The sequence below is a fragment of the Lissotriton vulgaris genome, chromosome 11 (assembly GCF_964263255.1).
Source record: "Lissotriton vulgaris chromosome 11, aLisVul1.2, whole genome shotgun sequence".
Lineage (NCBI taxonomy): Eukaryota > Metazoa > Chordata > Amphibia > Caudata > Salamandridae > Lissotriton > Lissotriton vulgaris.
The window spans coordinates 727638538-727663030 of NC_141699.1; the positions used below are offsets into that span (position 1 = coordinate 727638538).

At 44.7% G+C, this 24493-nt stretch overlaps 1 protein-coding gene across 1 annotated transcript in view; it reads right to left on the reverse strand.

The window, feature by feature from the left end:
- LOC147683395 (unconventional myosin-VIIb-like) overlaps positions 1 to 24493 on the reverse strand; it is a 1214266-nt gene that overhangs the window by 884649 nt on the left and 305124 nt on the right. Inside the window, exons 9-10 of the mRNA XM_086943813.1 lie at positions 8045 to 8198; positions 3768 to 3844 (exon numbers count right to left, since the gene is read on the reverse strand). Coding sequence (XP_086799939.1) covers positions 3768 to 3844; positions 8045 to 8198 — 231 coding nt within the window. The remainder of the gene's footprint in view (positions 1 to 3767; positions 3845 to 8044; positions 8199 to 24493) is intronic.

A 24493-nucleotide genomic window follows, 5' to 3' on the forward strand; every position in this document is an offset into this window, starting at 1 on the left:
AGTGGGTCTGTAGATGATGTCATCAGTGATGTAATTTGAGATATCATAATGTCATCAGTGATGTCACCGACCCTGTCATGAGGGATGTAATATTTGAGGCCATAAGTAGTGCATTGAGGGGGCGTAAGTTATATTTAGCTCAGATAACTATAACTGCTGGATTTCACTGGCTTTGTATAAGTGAAATCTGCGCCTAACTATATTGTCCTTGCAACCTTGTTTTTTTCAGTGAATTGCTAAGGTGTTTTTAAATTCTTTTTCCTAACTGTAATGTCCCTGTAACCTTTTGGTTTTTTAAGGGGCTTTTTAACTAGTAGTCACTTTTGAAGAGTGGTGGAGAAAGGGGGCAGGGTCTCTGACCAGCTCTCATGAATCCCGCTGTATGGGATTCTTGGTGCCAAGGTCCCTCAGCATCCAAGAGGACTTCATTCCCCAACCAGTAGTGTGCCAAGAGGCGCATCTGCAGAGTGGTGGAGAAAAGGGGCGGGGTCTCCATTCACCTCTTAGCAATCCCCCGGTGTGGGACTCACTGGAGTTAACAGGAGGGTTTGTTGGCCCCCAAGGACCCTCTACAGACAAGGGGACTTCATTCCACTACCAGTTGTGCACCAGGAGGTATGTTTGCAGAGTGTGGGTGAAAGGGGGCAGGGCCTCCAGCGACTTGCCATTCCGGGTTTTTAAGAAATATGTTTGGTTTATTTTGGCCCCAGGGACCCTGTCCACTGGGGACCGACCTTTTAATTTTTCTTTACATTTACTGGAGAGATGTCAAGCAGCCCTGATCCTAGGCTGATTTCTGCCCCGGAGACCCCACCCCCACCCCTCGGGCCTTGCATTTTTTGTTTTTTTTTAAATTAGAGGGGGGGGGCGAGTGGCTCCTCTCCCGAGCTGATTATGGCAAGACCCCATACCCCCGGGCCCAGACTCTATTCTGGGTGCCCTGGTCCCACCCAGGACACCCAGTCACTTTCATTGGGGATGGTAGGGAAGCCTGAAGGCCCCCAAGAACCCTGCTGGCTCCCCGCCTCCTGAGGGAGCCAGCATTGATTTTAGACAAAGGGAGCTGCTGGAAAGGCAGCTCCCTGTGTCTAAAAGCAATTCTGCTCGCTTACAGCAAGCAAGAGCATATTTAATGCTCTCGCCTACTGGAAGCAGAGCGTTGGCTGTGGCTTGGCAGGAGCTGTAAATCTCCTGTCAAGCCACAGCAAACAACTATGTTCTGTGGGTTGGAACCCCAGGACAGAGCAGGATCCAGCCACGAGGGGGGCTTTCCCCTGGGCCATCTATGGCTCCAGGCGGGGGGCACACAACCCCTCCTTTCTAATTTGTAACGGCCTGCCCCTGGGCGATGGCCCCCTCCCAGTTATTTTAAAAGAAGATTGCCCCGGGCGGTGGTGGTCCTCGAGGTCTGGGGGGGTTTCTGAGGCCCCCAATACAAATTCATTTTGGCCCCAATGAGGTGGTCGTCTCCAGGGCACTGGGGGTCCTCCAAGATGCCCCCCCAGTTTTCTTACTGGCATGTGGCCCCCCCGGAAGTGGTGGTCCCTAGGGCTTGGGGTTCTGAGAAGAACCCCCATTTATAAATGAATAAGCCCCTGGGAGATGGTGGTCCCCGGGACATTAATAAGCCCCAAGAGGGTGGGCCTGTGCATCACCCCTACCTTATCAATATGCACCCGGGACCTAGCCCACTTGGGGGCAGATAACTATCGTTATTTTAGGAGCCCATGTTTTTATTTTTTTATTTTTTTCAGCTGGATTCATGGATCCTGCCATTTTGTTTTTAAAATGCTTTTTTGGCCTTGCAGGGTGCCCCCCTATATCTCCTAGGCAAAAGTGGTTGGCTGTGCATCAGATAAAAGTACTTGTAGGAGTATTACAGGCTTTCAATGTATCAAGGAATATGTAGTATTTACAAAAACCCAACCATATATGGCTATGCTTATCAAAATCAGCTTCAAGATGTTCTATCGAAAGGTGGAGGGGACTTCAGAAGCAAAAGCATTTATGCACTATATGTTTTGAAGGAGCGCAGGATTTGAAGCGCCTTTTATTTATCTTTCTTGCTCTTGAAGCTTACCAGAGTGGAGTTTTTCAGAAATGTACTTTACAGAGTTAGGACATGAAATTAAGCTCTTCACTTTGTCCTTTCTCTCCTCAGAATTTCTGCAGTAGTGTGCTACTCGCTGAAAAAGCGATTCAACACCCCATCACGGGCAGAAACCATTATATAAATGCAAACCTTTTTCCGTCTTCTATGCCTCAGCTATCCTTCTCAATCCAAATAACTGACTAACATATCCCCCACTAAAATTACTTTCATATTTCACTATACTAATTCACCACTAATCCTTTATGGGTTCTGTAGTAGTGTGCTACTTGACGGAAAAGTGCTCCAACACCCCATCAATGGTAGCAAGTGTTATATAAATGCAAACGTTTTCCATCTTATATCCCTCCACTATCCTTCTGAATCCAAATAACTGACTAACATATCCACCACTCAAATTACTTTCATATTTCACTATACTAATTCACCACTAATCCTTTATGGGTTCCGGAGTAGTGGGCTACTCACCGAAAAAGCGCTTCGCTGCCTCGTCTGGGGTAGTAAGCGCTATATAAATGCAATTACAATAATTATGGGTTGTTACCATATTTTCAAGTATGTTCAACCAGTTTTTGGAGTTATATTTAAATGGATATTGTATCAATACATGTTTTTTATATTGTGTCTAACATGAGTATTATGTGTATTGTTGCCCTATTTGGGAGAATAGTTTAAAAACTAATACAAACATTTGTTATCCTGATGACTGATTCAATGTACGTTTTCGAGCAGATAATGCTTGTTGAAGCACTTGAGGCATTTTACGATTGATAGGAACCTCTTGCTAATTGGCTTATGTATATTCAAAGCCTGTCTCATCAGTTTAGCTCTCTCACTCTTCTACTGGCAACAAACTATGATCAAGATAAAGGATTACTATTTTGACAAGTGCGATCAATGAAAAGAGGCTTCTGTTGCACTGTAGGATGTACATGGACCACTGTAGTATGCGACGGCATCACTCTTCCATCACAAAAATTAATTAAGACTCACCTACCGATTAATCTGCTAAATATCATATTTAAGTGGTATTGCTTTATATTAAGAATTACAAAAAATACATGTTTAGGGCCTGGTTTAGAAGGAAAAAAAGCTATCACCTGTTGTGGAGAATTTACCGCATCAGCATGGGTGGTATTTATGTTACTGCCACATCGCAAGTTCTCCACAAGCGAGGCGAAGGTTTCTCCTCTTTGTGAATACTCAAGTAGAAATTTTTCAAATGCTTGTATTAAAAGGTGGGATTTTTCAAAACAACTTTGGGCACTAGAAATCTACTAGCAGAATGTTAGGGGCACCGCATTTATCTTTTACAGAATGTCTACCACTCTTTCCATTACAGTCCTTCACAAAGGTAACTTTGCCATAAATGGAGGTATGTCAACCTCTCAAGATTGGAGAAGTACTGGCAAACCATGTTAAGCTCGATGGCCGTACAGGAGGGGTCTCTGCTTGTTAGTTGTCCATCATCTAAGAAGCGCTAGATAAAGTGGGAATACACTGTAAGGCGCAGACGGGAAAAAAATAACCTTTTTAGTTTATTTCTTGTTACTGCATTCCTCTATTTCAGTCCGTTATTCTCCGTGAGATCCCTGTCATGGTAAAGTGTGGGAGGGCATAAAAAAAAGTATTGGCAGGTATGTTAGATGCATATTACCTGGAGAAGCTTGGCTGCGGTTAAGAAGTGTTTGGAGTTTATCACATCACTGCAATCCAGGTTATCATACACCACACCTACAAATAGGAACAAGAAATTAATTTCATAAGGCAATTTGAAGATGTAATAAGTGCTACTATAAACAAATAGGGCAAGCTTAATAGGGGACAAAATATTAAGTTCTGATGCATGCACACAAGAAAGATTTCCTGAAAAACGAGTCAGAAAATGTTGCAACTGAGGGCGTAAACATTCAGATTTGTCTTATTGGGTAGTTTGTAGGTGTAAGTTGTTTTCTTCTCAAACCGTTTAGGACCTCATTACAAGTTGAAATTATTTGGCGAGGTGATACAAGGGGGCTTGATTCTCTGTTTTTAATCATCTTCCATTTATCTCCCAATAGAGGCCTGTAAAAAATGGGGTTGTTGGTTGACTGGGGTGTAAGCCTTGGTGAAGCAGCAACCACAATACTTGTCAGGCTAAGGCACAAGAAAACTCCAAATTAACCCGTGCTCACCCCCTTGGTAGCTTGGCACAAAGCAGTAAAGCTTAACTTAGAGGCAATGTGTAAAGTATTTGTGCAACACTTCCAGCAGTAAAACAGGGAAATCACACCACAAAAGAAGCCCATAAAAGATATAGAGCAAATAGACTAATTTTTTATAAATAAAACCAGACAAAACCGACAAAAATCCAATGAATAGAACCAAAACTATTGAACTTTAAAAAGTTTTAGTGAAATAAGCCAAAAAACACAAATCACCAACTGGGATATCTGGTTGCTCCAGACTAGGGCAAAGTCGCAAGTTCAGGCTAACCGCGATGGAGCGTGGGCCGGTTACAGGGCCCGCTGAACAGAGTACCTTAGATGCTGGTTGAGGAACGTTGCGTAGATTCGCATTGAAGATGTGCTGTGCTGCCAAAGCAATGTGCCTGTTCCGAGATGTGGTTAGGCTGTGGTATGAGCTCCTGTTGCATCATCATCGAGGATCTCATTGGCGGGGCTTGCGATGCGAAGTCCGGCGTTGGGGATGTGTCGCGCAGTGGGCGATGTGGAGTCCATTGTTATCCTCGAGGCTGCCCTTGACAAGAAATGCAAGGACCTGGGATGTAGATGTGCCGCGCTGGTGAGCGATAGGTCGAATCCAAGGACTGTGGAGGCATTGTGGGTGTTTGCGGCGGGTCCAATCCACACAACAGCGGTGATGCGTCGGTTCTGCTTGGGGATGCATCACTCAGCAGAGAAGATGCATTCATTGGTTCAGCTGGCAAGCACCTTAGGCCTACTTTCAAGGGTCCAGGACTGGGGTGGAACCACTTGGCAGGGTAGACTCAAATATGGCAGAGTTCATGTGCATGGGTTGGGAGCCTGTTATGTCCCTGAATCTTTAGATCAGGAGGTAAGCCAACTAGACCTTGGAGTCACTATGGATTCTGGGTTCAAGTGATGCAGGTCCACTCGTTCTCACCCAGGTAAGAGGGTAACAGGCAGCAGGCCAGCACAGCAAAGCAGAAGTCCAAGTGAGCAGTCCAGGAGAGTAGCAGTACTTCAGCAGCACAGCAGTCCTTCCTGGATGGCAGAGTATCCACGGGTGCATAAGTGTATTGAAGAATTGGTGTCTGAGGTCCTTCTTTAAACCCTGGTGCCCTGGTTCTGGAAGGTGGGAGAAGCTTTGAGAAGGTGTCTTTGAAGTGCATTAAATTTCCAACCTCCCCTGCCCCAGCTCCAAGCTGGCTGAGGTTGCAATGCAGGGTTGTTGGGCCCTTTGTGTGGAGACAGAACAGAGGTGGCGTCCAGCTCCTCCCCCCCATCCTGATAGTGATGGCCGACCCAGTCATGCCTAAGCTCCCATTGTGTGTGACTGTCTAGGAGGAATACACAAAGACCAGCTATCAACTACCCCAGAGACAGGATTCAGGCACCAAATGGCTAAGGCAAGAAAACACCAACTTTCTAAAAGCTGCATTTTCAGAATTGCAATTTGAAATCCAACTTCAGCATACGTTTTAAATTGTGATTCCAGAGACACCAAACTTGAAGGGGCTATCTCTTACAATTTGGAAATTACACTTATAAAATCCAAAAAGGCAACTCCCTTGCTATCCTATAGGAGATAATAGCCTTGCAGTAGTGAAAAACGAATTTAAGAGTGTTTCACTACCAGAACATGTCAAACTTAAAAGTACATGTCCTGTGTTTTAAATACATTGCACCCTGGCCTCTGGGCTGTCCAGGACCTACCCTAGGGGTGACATATATGTTAAAAAAGGAAGGTTTGGGCCTGGCAGAAGGTTTATTTTGTCCGGTCGAAATGGCAGTATGAACTGCTCACACAGGCTCTGCAATGGCAGGCATGAGACATGTTTACAGGGCTCATTCATTGGCTTGTCATGGATTTCCTGGAGAAGGACTAATGGTCGTGGGCCATGCAGGCCTGATTGTCTATATCAATCTCCACAGCCCAGACCAGAAAAATACAATATTCAGATATTCCTTTGTGTGGCATAAAAAACATAATATGAAGGCCAGGGCGTAACTCAAATGAAATCAATGGGGGTGCCATCCTCCCTGAAACCGGGCCTGATCATGGATCTATTTTCCCTTTCCCTGCTTCCAGTCCAATCTGAGTCTTTCATATGTCTCAACATTTGTACTCTCGCCTTCTCTGTCTCTTGTTCCAACTCTTGTCTTTACTCACTCTTTTGCATCCCCTCTCTCTCTTCCTCTCTCACGCTCTATGCACACGTCAAGTTGGGCACCTGTGAGCCACCTGCTGAGAGAGCGACTTCTACTTGCTCAACCTTCAGGGTGACAATGGCAGTGGGGCTCTCTCAACAGGAGACACAAGGAGGACAGGGTATCACTCACAAGTCGAAATTAAACATTGGAAATGCAAACATAGTTAATGGTTTAATCATTCAGATAGAATAAACGTACATCTAAACAAACATGAGGCAGATTTCCAGTAAATAGGCTTGTGTTGTGAGGAGTGTTTCCAGGTTGGAAACATCTTCTGCTGGTTTCTTGTGGCAGGCCAGAAGTATTAACAATATTTATTTTTCTAATTTTCATACAATGAATCATACAATAATTTCCCTAAAACATTTTTTACAGTATGCAATTGATGGAGAAAATTTCCATTGCCTGTATTGTTTCGCATCCTGTGCTTTTTGGTGACTAAGAGGCCCTTGCGAAGGCACCTGTGGATAAATCCATTGAGTCCTTCATTTGTGATGTGGCTGATAATATATTTTCCCTTAGTGAAGGAGACGATGATTATATGCATGGCGACCACCTGCTATCTGTTCCTTTTCTTAAGGATATATAGCAGAAAATAGCTCACCCCACATCTTTTGTTATCCAGCAATCTTTTGTGTTTTAAATCTCACTATTACATGTCTAGTAAGTGACTTATGCAGAGTTACATTTATGTTTTCAGCGTGGGACAGGTATTTGTCTGTATAATTTTACAAACCTCGATATACCAAGCTATCCACGTGGATGGGAGCTCGGGTGCCCCACGTAAGCTTAGTAGGTGCTAATCAAATGCTGCAGTACAATATGCCATCTCACATGCAAATAATGTCTCTTACTTTCTTTCTATAGTTTTACATCCTCAGATTGCACGCCGTCTCAAAAAACACCCTCCTAAAACCCTGCATGAAAAATTGATTATGACTTCAACCTAATGAGTATTCTCTCTCATTCCTTTCTATCGGACGTCTCTCTCCTTGTTCCCATCCTCTGCATGCATTACTCTCTCTGGGTATGGCATACTTTAAGGCGCTTGGCTGCCTGCCTAGGTCTCTTATGTTATTTCTGAAAATTGGCCCACCTTTTTTTCAAGATTACAGCCGCTCCTTCTTTGAAAACAGATCCCTGCAACCGAACAACAGCTAATCTCCTCTAGTCTATTCCATTCACTAAACCAACCACTGGCTTGGGTTTGTATCCCTCCTCTAACTATCACTCCTACCTCCTAATATTTTGATCTACCATAAAGAAACTGAAATACATGCATGGAATGGTTCCTTAAGTGCACAAAACTAATCCCAATAACACATAATAGACAATAACTAAAATAACCATTAACCACTCGATTAAATACTAACTTTGGGTACTGGAGCAGCGTGCCACCCACCATAAAGGGCCTTGAAGGACCATCAGTGGTAGTTAGCAATATAATAATGCAATTGCAATGCAACATAATAATAGCAGTGACATAGAAATATCAGAGACAAAATGGCAAAAAGATAGGAAGTACATTTGCCTTTACCTTTAAATTTCACATTTCCTAAGTGCAGGATGGATGCCAGCAGTTGGCTTATCTCCCATTGTTCAGATTCGGAAAACAAAAGGATCTTCATAGCTGAGCGAATATGAATATAATCATTGGCATCATTACGACCCTCACATGAAGTGCAGCCACCCTGCAGCCAAGGAGACATAAGTATTGTTAACACAAGCCCCAAGCATGAACTCGTACAGACATTCTTGCGTCCTCCACTCATGCGGACAAGCACTAAGGCAAGCAAGCATATCAGTCATGCCTCAAATAAGGAAACACAGATATATGAAGCACTAGGATATGTGTCCTAAGCTACTGGGTATGATGTGTACTGTCATTTACTACTTATGTACTCATGCTCTCCAGCTTACTCAAGTTTCTTACTTTACACACTAGACTTTCCTGCTTCTAGCTAGGTCCGGAGGTCGAGGCCTACTCGAGGAGGTGATAGTGGGCTCAGACGTTAGATACATAATACCACACTAATAAACTCAATGTTCAATCAGAACTATCGCTTTTAGAAGGAATAGGCTTTACGTACAAATGAAAAAACACAAAAGAAAAAACAGATGTTACGGCCACCTTCTGGAGCCGAGTCAAGACCCTCAAACTTATATTGCTTACACTGTAAGGGCTATCTATGGAACAAAGTAGGCCCATAGAACTCTAAAGCAACTTGAAATATCATTCTAATGCAATGCTTTGCTTTTCATCCTTTTTGCAAACTCTTTAAGAGATGTTTCCTCCAGAGCTATTACACGTCCAGTGTATTTTAGATCAAACGGGTTGTCTCATCTTTGGTAGGAGTTTGCAAAAGAAGAGAATTCTGTAGACCTGAGAATGTATTGGGAATATTCTATGGAAAGGGTAGGTATTTCTTGAACCAGGCATGTTCCTAAAACATATACAACAGCCTGCCTCACTCGCAACACCTCTGCCCCTTTAATCACGTGAATACACAAGAGCTGGGTTCGGCAGTCTGTCCTCCTACCTGCTGGAAGCTACTGCCAAACAAAAAGTACAGAACCATCTGAGTCAATGAGACTGGGTAGATTGTGAGTCTGAGAAACAATTACCTTGATGTTGACAGGGTTATTGGCAAGACAGAGAGTTGAAAGAGTCTCAGAGGTCCCAGTAGGAGTAAACAACATTCTTGAAAACCACCAAATCTATTCAAAGTATTTTAATCTCTTTATTTATTTTTTATTTAAAAAATGTTATGCAAGAAAAGAAAGAACAAACAGACATTTTCAAACACCGGGAACATATCAGTGGGCGAGTAGAGACACAATCACAGTAATGCAAGAATGTAATAAACACCAGATACAAATTAACAAAGTAACTTAAATACATACTACATAAGTGCTTGAAAAACAGGACATATAAAGAATAAGACAATCGACCATGGACTAAGGAAGAAGAGAGGCAAGACATTTATAATAAAAAGGACTCCATATTATTTCACAATCTATTAAATCCACTCTGTAATTGGGGACCAGATTTTCGCCCCCCTTAATCTCTTCCTGTTGCCTTTGGTCTTGTAGATTGCAAATTCCATATTGTCAATTGATAACAGCCTAGCCCTCCAAGTAGTAAATATAGGAGGTTCGGGAGAAATCCAATCCTTTGTAATACAAGCACGAAGGATAGCCATATCAATGAAAAGTAATGCAGTCTTAGATTTGGATCTTAAATGCATGTCTGATTCTGATCTGACTCCTAACATTACCAACTCTCCTGTAATATGAATTGGTGATCGTAATATTACTGAAAGGAAAGATGAGATAGACAAAAGAAAATCCGCCAATTTGGGACATGAGAAAAACATATGCACTGCATCTGCAGCAAAGAGACTACACCTGCTGCATTTGGTTCCGCCTCCTGTGCACCATTTGGAGATTTTACTCTGGCTGTAATATAGATCATAGATTGCCATATAATGCTGTGCGCGCATCCTTTCAGTCAACAAAACCTCATTTGCCAGGGCTATGGAAGTATTCAGCTCAGACCCGTCTATATTTATCTTTGTAGCTCATTTTCCTTGACGTTGCTGGAGATCATCTGGTAGTAGTTTTATCAAATCATTGTATAAGATACCAATAGGCATCCTTTTCTCCAACGCCTCTATTAACGGAAATTTTCTAAGCTTATTCGAGACATCAGGATCCAATGAAGTAAAAAACTGTGAATTTGCAAATGTTTAAAAAAATCATGCTTTGATAGCTTATATTGTGATTGTAAATCTGTAAAAGAAAGGATTTGTCCCTCTGAACATATCTCGCCTAAACGATTAAGCCCCATCTGCCACCATTTAGCAGTGATTTGATCAAGAAAAATACAAGGGAGTATGTCTGCGGCTTCAAAGGGGACATGAGCGTTTATTTTGGGAAGCCCGAGATATCGCTTTACCTGCCCCCAGACCGTATAGACGGCCTTGTAAATTTTAAACTTATTCTTTTTGAAATTGCTGGGTTCCAAAAATTTAACAAAGCTGCTATTTGCCTCTTCTCCCAGCCCGAATGTGTAGATTGAAGGGGTATGGCAAAACAAAGGGGTAACCGTCTCACCGATAACAAGAGGGGACATAAATTGCAAAGCTGCGGCCCAATAATAAAACAGAAAATGCGGAATCCCCCACCCCCCACTAGATCTTGGAAGTATCATCTATTTATGTGCTCTCCCCTGCCTTTTGTAGCCCCATAGAAACCTAGTGCTGATGCTCTCAAGCTTTTTAAAACACTCTGGTGAGAATTCAAGTGGGATGGATCTAAATAGATAGAGAAATTTGGGGAGCACGAGCATCTTCAACACATTTGATCTTCCGTGTAAAGATACATGAAGGTGATTATTTTACTGTACCTAATTCCGGCATCATATTGATTTCGGGAATGTTATTGGTTGGCGAACATAATTTTATTCCCAAGTATGTCGCTTCCGGAACGACAAGAATGCCATCTGGAGGGTTGCCACCAACACAAATAATCTGTGTTTTGGTTAAGTTTAGCTGGTAGCCGGAAAAGAGCCCAAACTGTAATGCAAGATTTTCAGTTGCAGGTAAGGCAGAAGACAAATCGGTGGTAAGAATGACAATGTCATCTGCATAAGCTAGGGCTCTGTATTCGGTTCTACCCGCTATGACTGGTTTAATATGTATAGAGTGTGTTGATTTGGTAAAAAAAAAAATCTATATATAACGCAAAAAGTAAGGGTGAACTCGGGCACCCTTGCCTCGTACCACGGCTAATTATGAAGGGCTCTGACTCGCTCCCCACCAATCTTATACACGCGGTCAGTTACTTATAAAGAGATTTTATTGCTGAAAGCATATTCGGACCTAGGCCCTTCAACCGTAGGGTCTCCCAAAAGATAGACCAAGACAACCTGTCGAATGCCTTCTCGGCATCCAACAGGGTGATTCCGATGGGAGTCTTAGAGGCTTCTGCCCAGTCCATCAATGCTATCACACGGCGCACATGGTCGGCCGTATCACGGCTGGGTATGAACCCATGTTGTAATGGAGAAACAAGAGATGCAATAACCCCAGACAGGCGAGTGGCTAATATTTTTGAGAAAATGTTACTGTCTGCATTGATTAGTGATATTGGTCTGTATGAAGCTGGTAAGAGAGGAGGTTTATCTTTTTTTAGAAAAGCGGTTATTGTCGACTCACCCCAAGACCTTGGGGCCAATCCCTTTTGTGCATTCTGGCAGATTTTCAACAATTGTTCTTTACTATCACTGAGAAGGTTCTAAAAAATTCAAGTGGGATCCCATCTGGTCCCACCGCCTTTCCCACTGCGAGGGATAAGATTGAATGAATGAATGAATGAATGAATGAAAATGAATGAAAAGGGATTTGTAATGCGCAACTTAGCTCAAAAAGGGCATCAAGGCTCAAAAAGACAGACAGGCAGATAGTCTCAAAATGCCAAATGCAGGTCAGCTAATACGCCTGAGAGAAAAGCCAGGTCTTCAGAAGTTTACGAAAGAGCACCAAAGAAGATTGGCTGGAAAGTTCCGAAGGGAGGGAGTTCCAGAGTTTGGGGGGCCAAGGTGGAAAAGGCTCTACCTCCCCACCTTGCCCTCACAAATCTAGGTACTGAAAGCAGATTCTTGAAGGCTGAGCGGAGAGTTCTTCTGGGGGTGTAGACACACAGAAGGGACCTAACGCCCTCTGAGCCTGAGCCATATACAGCTCTATGAGCCATGCAGAGAAGTTTGAAGGAGATCCTGGAGTGTATTGGGAGCAAATGGAGATTCTTTCTGGCCTGAGTTACTGAGGCCAGTCTAGGAAGGTCCAAGAACATCCTGGCTGCAGCATTTTGCACCATCTGCAAGCGATGGATGGACCTCTTGTTGATGCCACTGTAAAGGGCGTTATAGTAATCGAGCCTGGATGAGACCAAGGCAACTGTTACTTGTCTCCGAATTGCAGGAGACAGGTACGGGGCAATCTTCCTCAGAGTTCTTATGATGGCACAACAGGTGGACACCGTTCTGTTGACCTGGGTTCGAAAGATAGGGCCAAGTCAATCAGTACTCTGAGGTTCCTAGCGGAGAGGGTAGGATGAGGGCAGTCTCCCAAGGAGGCCGGCCACCAATCCTCAGACCACAGATCCTGATTTCCTCCAAAAATCATAACCTCCGTCTTTTCCCCGTTTAACTTTAAGGAATTTCGAACCATCCACTGAGAAACTGCCTCCATGCATGCTCTGAAATTGAGGGCTGAATCGCTTTCCAACTGAGTGATGGAGACCATGATCTGGGTGTCATCAGCATACAATAGCACCTCAAATCCAAAGGATCTCACCACCTTAGCAAGTGGGGTAACATAGATGTTAAATAGAAAGGGACTCAACGAGGAGCCCTGCGGTACCCCACATTGCACTGACTGAGATGCCGAGAGGAAGTTGCCCATCTTGACTCTCTGTTCTCTGTGGTGTAGGAAAGAGGAGAGTAGACTGAGAGCGGTGCCCTCTACCCCAATCCCTTCGAGCATGGAGATCAGGATTGACGGGGACAGGGTGTCAAAAGCTGCTGTGAGATCTAACAACACCAGCAGAGTAGAGGGTCCCCTATCATCCTCAGAGCGGATGTTGTTAATCACAACAGTGAGGGCAGACTCAGTGCTGTGTGCGGCACGGAACCCGTGTTGAGAGATGTCCAGAAGGTTAGAGCTCTCCATAAAGGAGGAGAGATTGCGATTGAGGTGAGCCTCAAGTATCTTTGCAGGGGCTGGAAGCAAAGAGATTGGACAATAGTTTTTTAAGACTCTCGGGTCAAGGGAGGCCTTTTTGAGCAGGGGTTTGACGACAGCAGTTTTCCAAGAAAGAGGAAAGGTCCCCTCCCTAATAGCCAGGTTCATTACCTCTTGTAGGGGTGGGAGAACAACTTCTCTACACGTCTTTAGAATTTTCAAAGGGCAGGCGTCCAAGGGTGAGCATGACTTGGTGTCGTCAAGAAGACGGTTAAGATCTTCCAGAGTTAGAAGAGGGAAACCGGTAAAACGCAGTTTGGGGTTGACTTTGACAGCCTCAACTTGGGGGGGGGAGAGCGAGAGGGAAGGAGGTGCCAAATTGGCATCCAACTCCAAGTTACGGGCTTCGAGGGAGTTGTGAATGTCGACAATCTTTGAATGGAAAGAGCTTGCTATATCATCGCAGAGCTCTTGCGTCTCGATAATGGGGTCTTCCACTTTCGGTGCAGATAGTGTAGCAATTATTTTAAACAAATCTCAAGATGACTTTAGGGAGGCAGTAAGGTTTGTAAAGTAACTCCTTTTTTCCACGACTATAGCCTTTTTGTAATCCCTCAACAGTGATATGTGTAGGGCTTTTCCCACTGGGTCGGGATGGGCGTGCCAGAACCTCTCCTGTTTTCTACACTTCTGGCGTAGAAGCCTAAGACGGTCAGAGTACCAGGGCCCCTAGGGGCTTTTCCGGGCTGAGTAGTGCGGTTTTACCGGGGCTAGGGTGTCTATTGCGTTGGATAAGGCATTAGACAGGCCTAGTGCTGCTGTATTGGGATCTGACAGCGAGAGAGAACTGAATGCATTCATAAAAGGTGCGAGAGTACTATCCTTGATCTCTCTGTAGTTCCTTCTGACCTCCCATAGATTGCTCTTGGTTTGATTAGGTAGCCTAGGATTAACATTAAGATGAAAGGGCACTGCCCAATGGTCAGACCAAGACAGAGCAATAGGTGTTCCAGTCGTTAGTTGGCATCATTAGAAAAAATGCCATCCAGCGTATGGCCGGCAGAATGCGTGGGGCCGTCAACCATTTGAACCAAGCCGCATGCGGCTAGCCCTTCCACTAGAACCGTCGTATCTTTAACATCTGCAGCCTCTAGATGGAAATTGCAATCGCCCAAGATGCTTAGATTGGGCTTATCAATAAAAGGCTCTAGGAGTTTAAGAATGTTTTGAGAAAAAGTGAGTCTAGGGCCAGGGGGTTTATAACAGAGAAAGCCTGAGAAAGAGGCTGAGGGGGTGAAATTAATAGAGAAATACATTGCCTCAAAGTTATCAGAGATAGAAGAAAGAGGCTCAGTGCAGCAGACAAAAGTGTCTCGAAATAGAATTCCCAACCCACCACCCCTGTGACCAGTCCTGTCGATCCTTGTAAGGGTATAGCCCTCAGAGACTGCCTCCACCAGATCAGGGCCTGAGGAGTCCGAACCCCAGGTTTCGGTTATAAAAACCCAAGGGGGTTTCCTTTGCGAGACAAAGTCGTTAAAGGCCACGTTATTTCGGACCAATGACCTAGCATTTATAAGCAAGCCTGCCTCCTTTATAGGGTTGACTACAGATTGCCGCCTCTACCTCCTCATAAGTAACATCTGCCTCTAGTTCCTCTTTTTGATCAAGAGTTAATGTCGGGAACTCTATTTCTCCCAAGAATTCAGAAACTTTCTCCTCTATTTCAGTATTCTCCACAGTGTTATCCTCATTTAAATAAAGCTAGGTATACATTTTTTTAAAGGTCTCCAATATTTTCACAGACTCTGTGAGGATTTGCCCCATCTCGTCCTGAATTGCATCAACCCTACTAGCTACCTCCCTCTGCCTTACTCTCTTAGCCAGTAAACAACCTGAGTTCTCCCCCATCTCATACAGTTCCGAACGGTTTACAGCAATCTGAGATGCTAATTTAGCGGCAAATATCTGACATACTTTCATCTTTTGAACAGCCACGTCAGTCATTATTTGATCATACCCCTGGGAGCAGTTAAATGCTGTAGTAAGTTTAGTTTCGAGAATCTGCGCTGTTTATTAACAGAATACCTTAAAGTCTCTCCCCGCAACCCAGCTTTAAAAGCGTCCCAGACCATATTTACTGAGGCAGATCCAACATTAAATTTGAAAAACTCTGGAATCCACTTATCCATTTGTTCCTGATAGGCAGAATCAAGTAATAACTGACGTTCAAAAGTCCAAGATTTTCTAGACACTTTCTGCGGGGCTTCTATTTGTAATTCCAGGATTAACAGGTTATGATCAGATATTACTTTCAGAAACGTATTGATACTAGCATTTGTCAGTAATCCTACAGGTGAGAAAAAAGAGTCAAGCCGCATATGTTTCTGATGAGGGGCAGAAAAGAATGTGTACCCAGGATCGGAAGATCTTTTTAACCACCACACATCGACTAATCCAAAATCATTAAGAAGACCCTTAGTCGCTCTAAAGGTCTTGTTCTTTTTTCCCTCATAGGAGGTAGTGGTACGGAGGTCCACATCTCCACGGGTAGGCAAATTGAGGTCCCCACAAAAGATTAAGTGGGACGGCCAAGATGCAAGTTCAATACTCAGGTCATTTAGTATATTGGGATCATCTGAGTTGGGGCCATATACTGAACATATGGTGGTTATGAAGTTGTCAATCTTTAACTCAATGATCACCCAACGACCGTACTGATCCACTTTAGCCCGTTTACATTCACCCCATCCATGTTTCTTCAGGATAGCCACCCCTCTTGTGGTTGTTCCTTGACGTGTAGAGCACACAAGTTCAAAACCCAGGTCTTTCCGCCAGGCCCTATTATTCCAGGCAATATGGGTTTCTTGTAGGCAAATCAATTGTGCACCTATTGTTCTCAGGACCTGAGCTGCAATTCCCCTTTTTTTCCTATCGTTTAGGCCACAAATATTCCATGTGCAGATAGAAAACTTAGCCATCAGCACAGAAGAATTGTTTTACCATATTTGAGAGAGCCATATATTTTCCCTGTCCACACCTGTTGATACTACACATTATTGTTAAACAATTATTAAAGCAGAATGCGTATGCATATGCAGAAAGACATTTATTATAGCATTTCTTATTAGTACTAGAAACAACCGACCCCAATGCTGTGTTCCTACCGTCCCTAGCCCCACAACACCCCCACCCTCCCCTCCCTGCTGCTACTATTCCCCACCCCATCTCCCCCAAACCCACCCAATTGAGGCACAGAGACTGTCTAGTCCCTATTGGTGATATGGAGAAAGAGGAGTGCGTGCTCCCCCCCCCCCCCCCCCCAGGAACGTGCTCAATGAAAAAAAGAGAGAAAAAAAGAGGACTACAGTGATACCACTAAACCATATTTCACTGACAGCGAGCTCAAAAATCTTTGGCTGCTATTTCGGAAGTAAAGAACAAGGTTTTCTCTTTAAATATAACCTTAAGCTTTGCAGGATTTAATAGGAAAGCTTGGGTCCCTTTTGCTTGATAAGTTGGCGCAGATGCCACCTTGTTTGTACAGTTGCCTGACAAAAGTCAGGGTGCACAAAGAAGTCACAGCCCTTGGCTCTTCACTTTCGATCAGGCCTTGCTAAATCATAATGGTGCTCTCTGAGTGCAAAACTACTCAAACAAATAAGGATCGCTCTTGGTTTAGGTTCAGGTCCTCTACCCCTCCCCCCACCCCCCCCCCCCCCCCTCCCCCCCACGTGTATGAAAAGGGAATCTATGTACTCTTTGAAGCTCTCGCTCCCATTTCCAATCAATTAACTCTGGGAATGCTTCGGTACAGAGTTCAATCACAAATTGACGAATATCTTTCCCTTTGAGCCCTTCAGGGATTCCAAGTATGCGGAGGTTATTTCTCCTTGACCTATTTTCGATGTCAATAAGTTTCCAGTTAATATCATCACGATTAGAGTTCAGGGCTGAGACGTCGGTCTTCTGAGCCCTGAGGTCATCTTCCATTGAGGAGATTCTGCCTTCAGCTTCTCCAAGCCTTCCTTCAACCTCTCCAACTCTGGTGGATAGGTCATTACATGTTTTTACCATGCGGCGCACCGTGTTCTGGAGCTTGCCAACTGCTTCCTGGACTCGCAAGCTTTCTACCTTTGTCTCCTCGCGATGTGACATAATAGCCTGATATACAGCTGTGAGGGTAATAGGGTTATCCGAGTCTTCAAGGCTAGGGCCCCTTCTCGCTCTATTGCTGTTAGAGCCACCACTTTCATTTACTGTCGCAAGTTCCAGAAGTGGTGAGCCATCATTGCTTATTGCGTGGGGTGATACTGTGCTATGCAACCAAGACGGTTTGTGTGGTTTGCGAACCGTGATTCGTCCACCTATTGATAGTAGACTGTTCTTCTCCTCCTACGGAGGTGCTGAACTAGTTAGACTTCTGTCGTCTGCCCAGTCAAGGTCCAAACTCTCCCCCTCTGAGCCCACAGAGACATCTGACATTGAATAAAATGTCCCCCCTGAGCCACAAGAGTCGACCTCAATCACCATTTCTGCTGAGGGGTTCTGATTCTCCAGTACATTATCAAGAATAGAAGGCTGGTGTGAAGATGGAACCAGTATGGCAGGATCTGGGTCTTGAACCATAATCACCTGGGAGGGGGGAATTTCCCCAGAGCTAGGAGCTTTTCATGGAGCGGCAGACGTAGCACTAATTGTTTCACTGTGGTTTGTAAGAGGTGGTAAGAAAAGAACACAGTCCTGCTTAGGTTTAACAGTAATTTCTTTTTTAAATCTCTGGAATTACTGCCTCCTTTAAATCGTGAGGATCACTTATTACAAGGGCTGGGTCAATATCTAGATGTACCTTTGGGGCATTTATTGAAGTCTCCCCAGCTCTTGCTCCAAGTCCATCCGTAGGCGGGTTCCCCTGCTCTGAGGGAATCCGTGGTAAGTTGGTGGCTCTTTGCACCTGCGGAGCCTGTGAGGCTGCTGGGGATGTCCCCGCAGCCACTGCTGCACGAGTCTTTGGGCCTCTAGTGCGCGCACTAGAGCCGGCGTGTTTTGGGCCCATCCTGGCCTGGCTCAGACTCCACTCCGGGGCTCAGCAGACCGGATGCTGCTCTCGATCGCCTCCGCTGCTTCTCCGCCCTGAAGCAGCCGCAGCCGCAACCTCTCCAGACGCCGCAGGCTGAACGCCGAGCTCCTGGCAGCACCGCAGGAGAGCCCCACTGAAGCAAGGTGAGGTCGGCGTCCGTGATGAGGCAATAAAAAAAGAAAGCACAACATGCAGGACCCTGGCCCCCGTGCTCCGGTTGTAAAGATGTCGTTCTTAGCTGGGTCGGAAGTTTTTTTACCTCGCGATCAGAATTCAGTCTTTTGTGAATTTCCGAAGCTGCCCAGGTCGCGATGAATCACTGTGCCCACAAGAAGGGGGAAGCGGGGGGAGAGGAATCGCGGAGAGCACTGTGTCATGTCTCACTCGGACTCGGCTGCGTCGGCCATCTTGCCTCCTAGCCTCCATGAAAGTATTTTAATCTCTGTATATTTTTTTAAAAGAGCTTCACAAAAGACAACAATGGATGGTGATGAGAGAGACAAAGAGAGAATTAGTTTAAATGTCACTCTGCTTTCTGTTTGGAATCAGCCGGAATGAAAACCTACCTCCAACAGGGATTTACATTTTTATGCCAAAAGGACCATCATAAACTTAAGGGTCCACACATAAATCACTGCTGCATATCTCTCTACAATACAAAAAATACTGTTTCTAACTCATGGGTCCTGAACATAACTCTTAGGTTGAGACAATCATTTAAGCTACTAGATATACAAGTCTAGCTGCATTTGTAAGATGTTTAGAGAGCAGATGTGTTTAATGGTAAGTCTGTCATTTGCTCTAGCTCCTCTGTGGTCATAGATTCAAATGATGTCAGCTCAAATGATGGTTTCAGGTCGACAAACCAATCTGGTCCCACAATTCCAGAGTTTCTATTGTCCAATTTAATATGGCCATAGCAAATTTGGTGGTTAGTGGCAGGAGCAACAGGAGCAAATCGAAGAGGAACCAGTTATATCTACAACTAATCATAAAAGTTAATGTTTCAAGAGGAAACCTACTAGTTTGTGAATGGATTGAGCAACATTAGTAGACTGCCCAGAGGCACTGACACTTAAGAGCTCATATCTCTACGATAAAGCTTGGATTTTGACAAATAGGAGGGTTCCAGTTTAGAGCTGTGAACCAAGCATACCTTTAATGTGCAATATTACTGGAACTGTATGTGGTAGAAAAATGGTTCTAGTGGCCCTGGAATCAGGGTAACCAGTCACTGCGAATGGGAGTCACCACAAGACCACAGATGAAAGTGAAAACCTCTATAGCTTATGGAAGGGTGACACTGGCCATGGGGCAGTGCAGGGTCACAACCAGATGAAGTTCTCAAATGTTCCAAGCACTCCTTGACCCTACATTGATGTAGAGAGAAACTGGTGTCGGAGCACACTGCTTCACCTCCCAGCAGAGTCTCCCCTGGGCATCATGGTAGATGCAGTTCAGATCGACAAGTGAGTACACCTGGAAAGTTTTGACTGTTTCAACAGGTGGGTGCAGATTAGTGCTGGCCATCTCTAGACACGTGTTTCTGGATTATTATCCTAAAAACAACAAGTGATGGACCGAATGTGGATCAATGTCACACATTCCCCCAGTCAAAAGATCTGGGCCTAAATCCATCGTTATTTTGCACTCCACACCACCCTGGGTTAGACAATGGCGATATGCAAATCAGCTCTGACCCTGTTGCCCCATGGGAACAGTCCAGTCCGAACTACAAAAGCCATGTCCTTCCCAGAACGGAATCAAGCATCCGAGGACCGGACCGGTTTCGAGGTAACACCTCTCATCAGCCCGGCTAGCTTGACTCCAAGTGGTGTGGAGTGCCTGGGACCCACGTCTGGGCATCCCCAGCGCACTTAGGGCGGCAATTGCAAAAACAACAAGTGATGGACCGAATGTGGATCAATGTCACACATTCCCCCAGTCAAAAGATCTGGGCCTAAATCCATCGTTATTTTGCACTCCACACCACCCTGGGTTAGACAATGGCGATATGCAAATCAGCTCTGACCCTGTTGCCCCATGGGAACAGTCCAGTCCGAACTACAAAAGCCATGTCCTTCCCAGAACGGAATCAAGCATCCGAGGACCGGACCGGTTTCGAGGTAACACCTCTCATCAGCCCGGCTAGCTTGACTCCAAGTGGTGTGGAGTGCCTGGGACCCACGTCTGGGCATCCCCAGCGCACTTAGGGCGGCAATTGCAAAAACAACAAGTTTTGTTTGCAATACCGCCATAAGTGCACTGGGGATGCTCAGACGTGGGTCCCAGGCACTCCACACCACTGGAGTCAAGCTAGCCGGGCTGATGAGAGGTGTTACCTCGAAACCGGTCCGGTCCTCGGATGCTTGATTCCGTTCTGGGAAGGACATGGCTTTTGTAGTTCGGACTGGACTGTTCCTATGGGGCACAGGGTCAGAGCTGATTTGCATATCGCCATTGTCTAACCCAGGGTGGTGTGGAGTGCAAAAAAACGATGGATTTGGGCCCAGATCTTTTGACTGGGGTGAATGTGTGACATTGATCCACATTCGGTCCATCACCTGTTTTGTTTGGATTATTATCCGTCATCAGCAGAGATTAGGCAAAATTATTTGGGGTTTCTGAGCAGGCTGACGTATTCTTGGAACGCAGTATCTCTCCAGACACGCTGGTGCCTCTCCACGATGATGTAGATGTTATTAGGTAGGGTCATAACCAGCTTGCAGCAGACTCTCATGCCTCCAGGGCATATACAGTTTCCTGTGTCAAAACTACGGCACAGGGTTGCATACAAAAAATATGCATCTTAAATCAAGGAGCAAAAACAATATCTTACTAATTATTTCGGGGCGCACAAGGTCTACCACTTGTGCAATCATCAGTCCCCTAACCTGTTTATGCACCCGCCACAATTGCAATTCAGCCACTTTCATAACTCTAGGTACAAGCTAAGGACAAGCTACAAAGATAAAAATAACAGATCTCCCTTTCCCCTACACCCTATTTTATATCTCCATTGCGTATCTCTATGCAAAAAGCTACATTGAACTGAATTTCTTTGTTTCGCCAAGAAGGTCCATAAATAAACTCATGCCTGCTTTTCATTCATCAACAATTGAGATTCTACGATTGTTCTTCTACTCTTTAAATTCCACTGACATCACCAAAACATTAAAACTCTCTAGCTACAACTATAATAATGAGACATAGATCATCCTGAAGAACTACTTGACTTAGACACCTGCACAAAGGGTTCTTGTGCGCTAGCTGTGGACAGGTGGATTTCCTGTAAAGGGTTACTTAGCCTTCTGTAACAATGGGTTTGTGAATACTATACCCTCCTGCAGATTCCTCACCTCCCGGTTCCATACTGGATCGGAAAATATTTTCCCGAGCTATACCTCTCCAGTATTGCTGGTTGTTGCCATATAGTTACTGTCATAACCTCCCTTCCCAGTCTGTTACAACATCAGGGCATATAAGAAGCTGACAGGAACGCTGGCATCAGTTTCTGGTACTTTTCCACACTCCATCAAGGTGTGCTGAGAAGAGCCAAAAGAGCTTTAACAAGAGTGACAAAAACAGCACATTATGTGTTTGCATACCTTGGGATCTTGTTCCCCATGAGACTAATTCATTAGGGCAGTAAGGAAGGTGGTGAAGAATCTGCGGTAAGTTATAGTATCCACTAGAAATAGCATTAGTGAAGGTAAGTAACTTTTAAAGCCGAAGGATACCTCTGTGGCTGATGGGTTTAAATAATGCTGATCAACCAAGGAAGTCAAAGTACCCATTAGTGCGTGGGTTTGTAAAAAAATAATGTTTTGCACATGTTTCCAAGGATGACTAAGTGGCTGCTCTGCAGATGTCAAAAAAACTGGAATGGCTCCGGTAAGAGCAGTGGAGCAGCCACAGCACTGTGGATCGGGCACAAATAACAGTCTTTAAAGACCAAAGTGTAAGATATCTTTATGAAAAGAGTAACCAAATGCAAATTAGTGCACATTGGTTATCACTGTTGCCTTTTTAGAGCCAGCAAAGACATCAGAGTACTGATCAACCATTTTGTCGTGATGTATGCGGCTGATGTAATAGGAAGCTCCATACCTGGAATGCAATCTATAGAGGTGATGCTTAATGGGAAGCGTGGAAGGAAGAAGTAAGAGCAGTAGATGCGCCCAAGTCAAAGGCAGACACCACTTTTAGGAGGCAGAAAGTCTAGTTGTGGAGAACCAGTTTGTTCAGGTAGAATACTGTGACGGGGGACCAGACTAAGAGGGCTTGAACTTTGCTGAAGGTCTGTAGTTAGTGGCACAAGAAAAAACACTTTTTAGAGTTAAAAGCAAACTGGGCAACTGTGCATCAGCTTGAATGGGGATGCCATCAGGAAAGTCAGCACAAGATTTAACCACCACTGTGAAATAACACAGGGAACAAGTAAAGTAGACCTTTCAGAATATACACTTCTAGTGGTGACCTAAACAAGGAGGGCTTGTCAGGAATATAGATAAATATAGTCAAATGATCCTTTACATAAGTTATTGCCAGGCCCTGTTAGGCAAGTGAAAAGTAGATATTGTTGGAAAGGCAAGACTGAAAAGGTTCCAGGTCTTCCAACTTGAAATACCCAACAACATTTTTCTGGCGGTCTGCATAAATTAATTTTGTTGGAGATATGCTGGTGACAAGATAACATTCGCAACATCTGGCAGCAAACAGAAAGACTCTTGCTGTCACCCTTCACTCTCTACATGTGCAGCAATAGCTTCCGAGGATTGGTATTGGAAGATTCACCAATCCTTCTACGAAGGTAGACATATTCAGTGTGAAAGACAAAGAGGGACCTGAGGCTCAGTTGCAACATACTGATATACTGAATGCCCCTCGCCCAGTTTGGCGAGTTCAGGATCAGTGGTGTTCGATTCACTTGTCTTCTGTAGGGCTTTAGGCAGATGTGGGATGGACTGAACATGAAAGCAGCATTAGAAAACTTTTCAGAGGAAAGTGTATGGCACAAAACAGAGGCCACTTTCTGTTATGGGCCATGTCAAAGAGATGCTCCATGGAAATCCTGATATGGAGAAGATTATGTATGTCACTTCAAGATGAAGTTCCCACTCAAAGATGGCTTAAAGCATCAACTCTCATTTTGAGGGGGACCGCAAGCTGGGTCACCCCTGGGAATTTGCCTAATTGTTTGACCCACCTCCACAGCCATATCGCCTCCCCCACACAGTCCAAGACTCCACTTTACCCTGTCTGTGGATATAATGGATGATGGTTGTTGTGTCTGAGAAAACGTGAATGGCGTTCTTTGAGATGGCAGGGAGGAGGGCCTTCAAGGCAAGATGGACCACTGCAGCTCCAACTTATTTATGTGTGGATGCTTCTCCAGCTTAGACGCAGGACTATGCTGTGATATCGTCCAGTTGGTCACCCCAACCTAATGAGAAGACATCTGCAACCACAGTAGCCTGCAGCTGCAGCAGATGGAAGAGACAACCAACCAGCAGTATCAGAGGTACATTCACATGAAAAGACCCAAGATGACAGGAACATAGCTCCGCAGCAGAGGCAAGAGGCTCCTCTGGTGCAAAAGCCTATGTTTCTTCAGGCACCACTGATAAGACCTAATTAGCCCTAAAAAGTGTGTCACCAATTGGATGCATGATACGATCAGACCTAAAAGTAAGACTTGCAGGGCTGCAATCTGAGTCAGCAGCAAGAAGCATCAAAATAAAATACAAAATATCTGTAAATCCTCTGAGGAGGAGGAAAAGTCTATACACTAGTCACGTCTAGCATCACACCTATGAAGGTCTGCATGTGGACGTAATGGGACTACTGCTATTAATCATGATGCAGAAGCTGTGCAGCAAGGTCATGGTGCACTGAAGATGTATCATGACAAGCTAGGGAGACCTGGTCTTCATATGCCAATTGTCGAAGGACAGAAATACAGGAACACCGTACCTCCAGAATGAAGCCTCTACCACAGTCAGCACCATGGTAAATACCCAGAGGGCAGTCATCAGTGCAAGCAGCAAACCCATAACTGTTAGTGAGACCCCGTGTTAACCCCTTAAGTGCTGCCGTCGGCCAACGGTTGTCGCGAGCACTACCTTGCCAGTGCTGCGCACGACCGTTGGCCGACGGG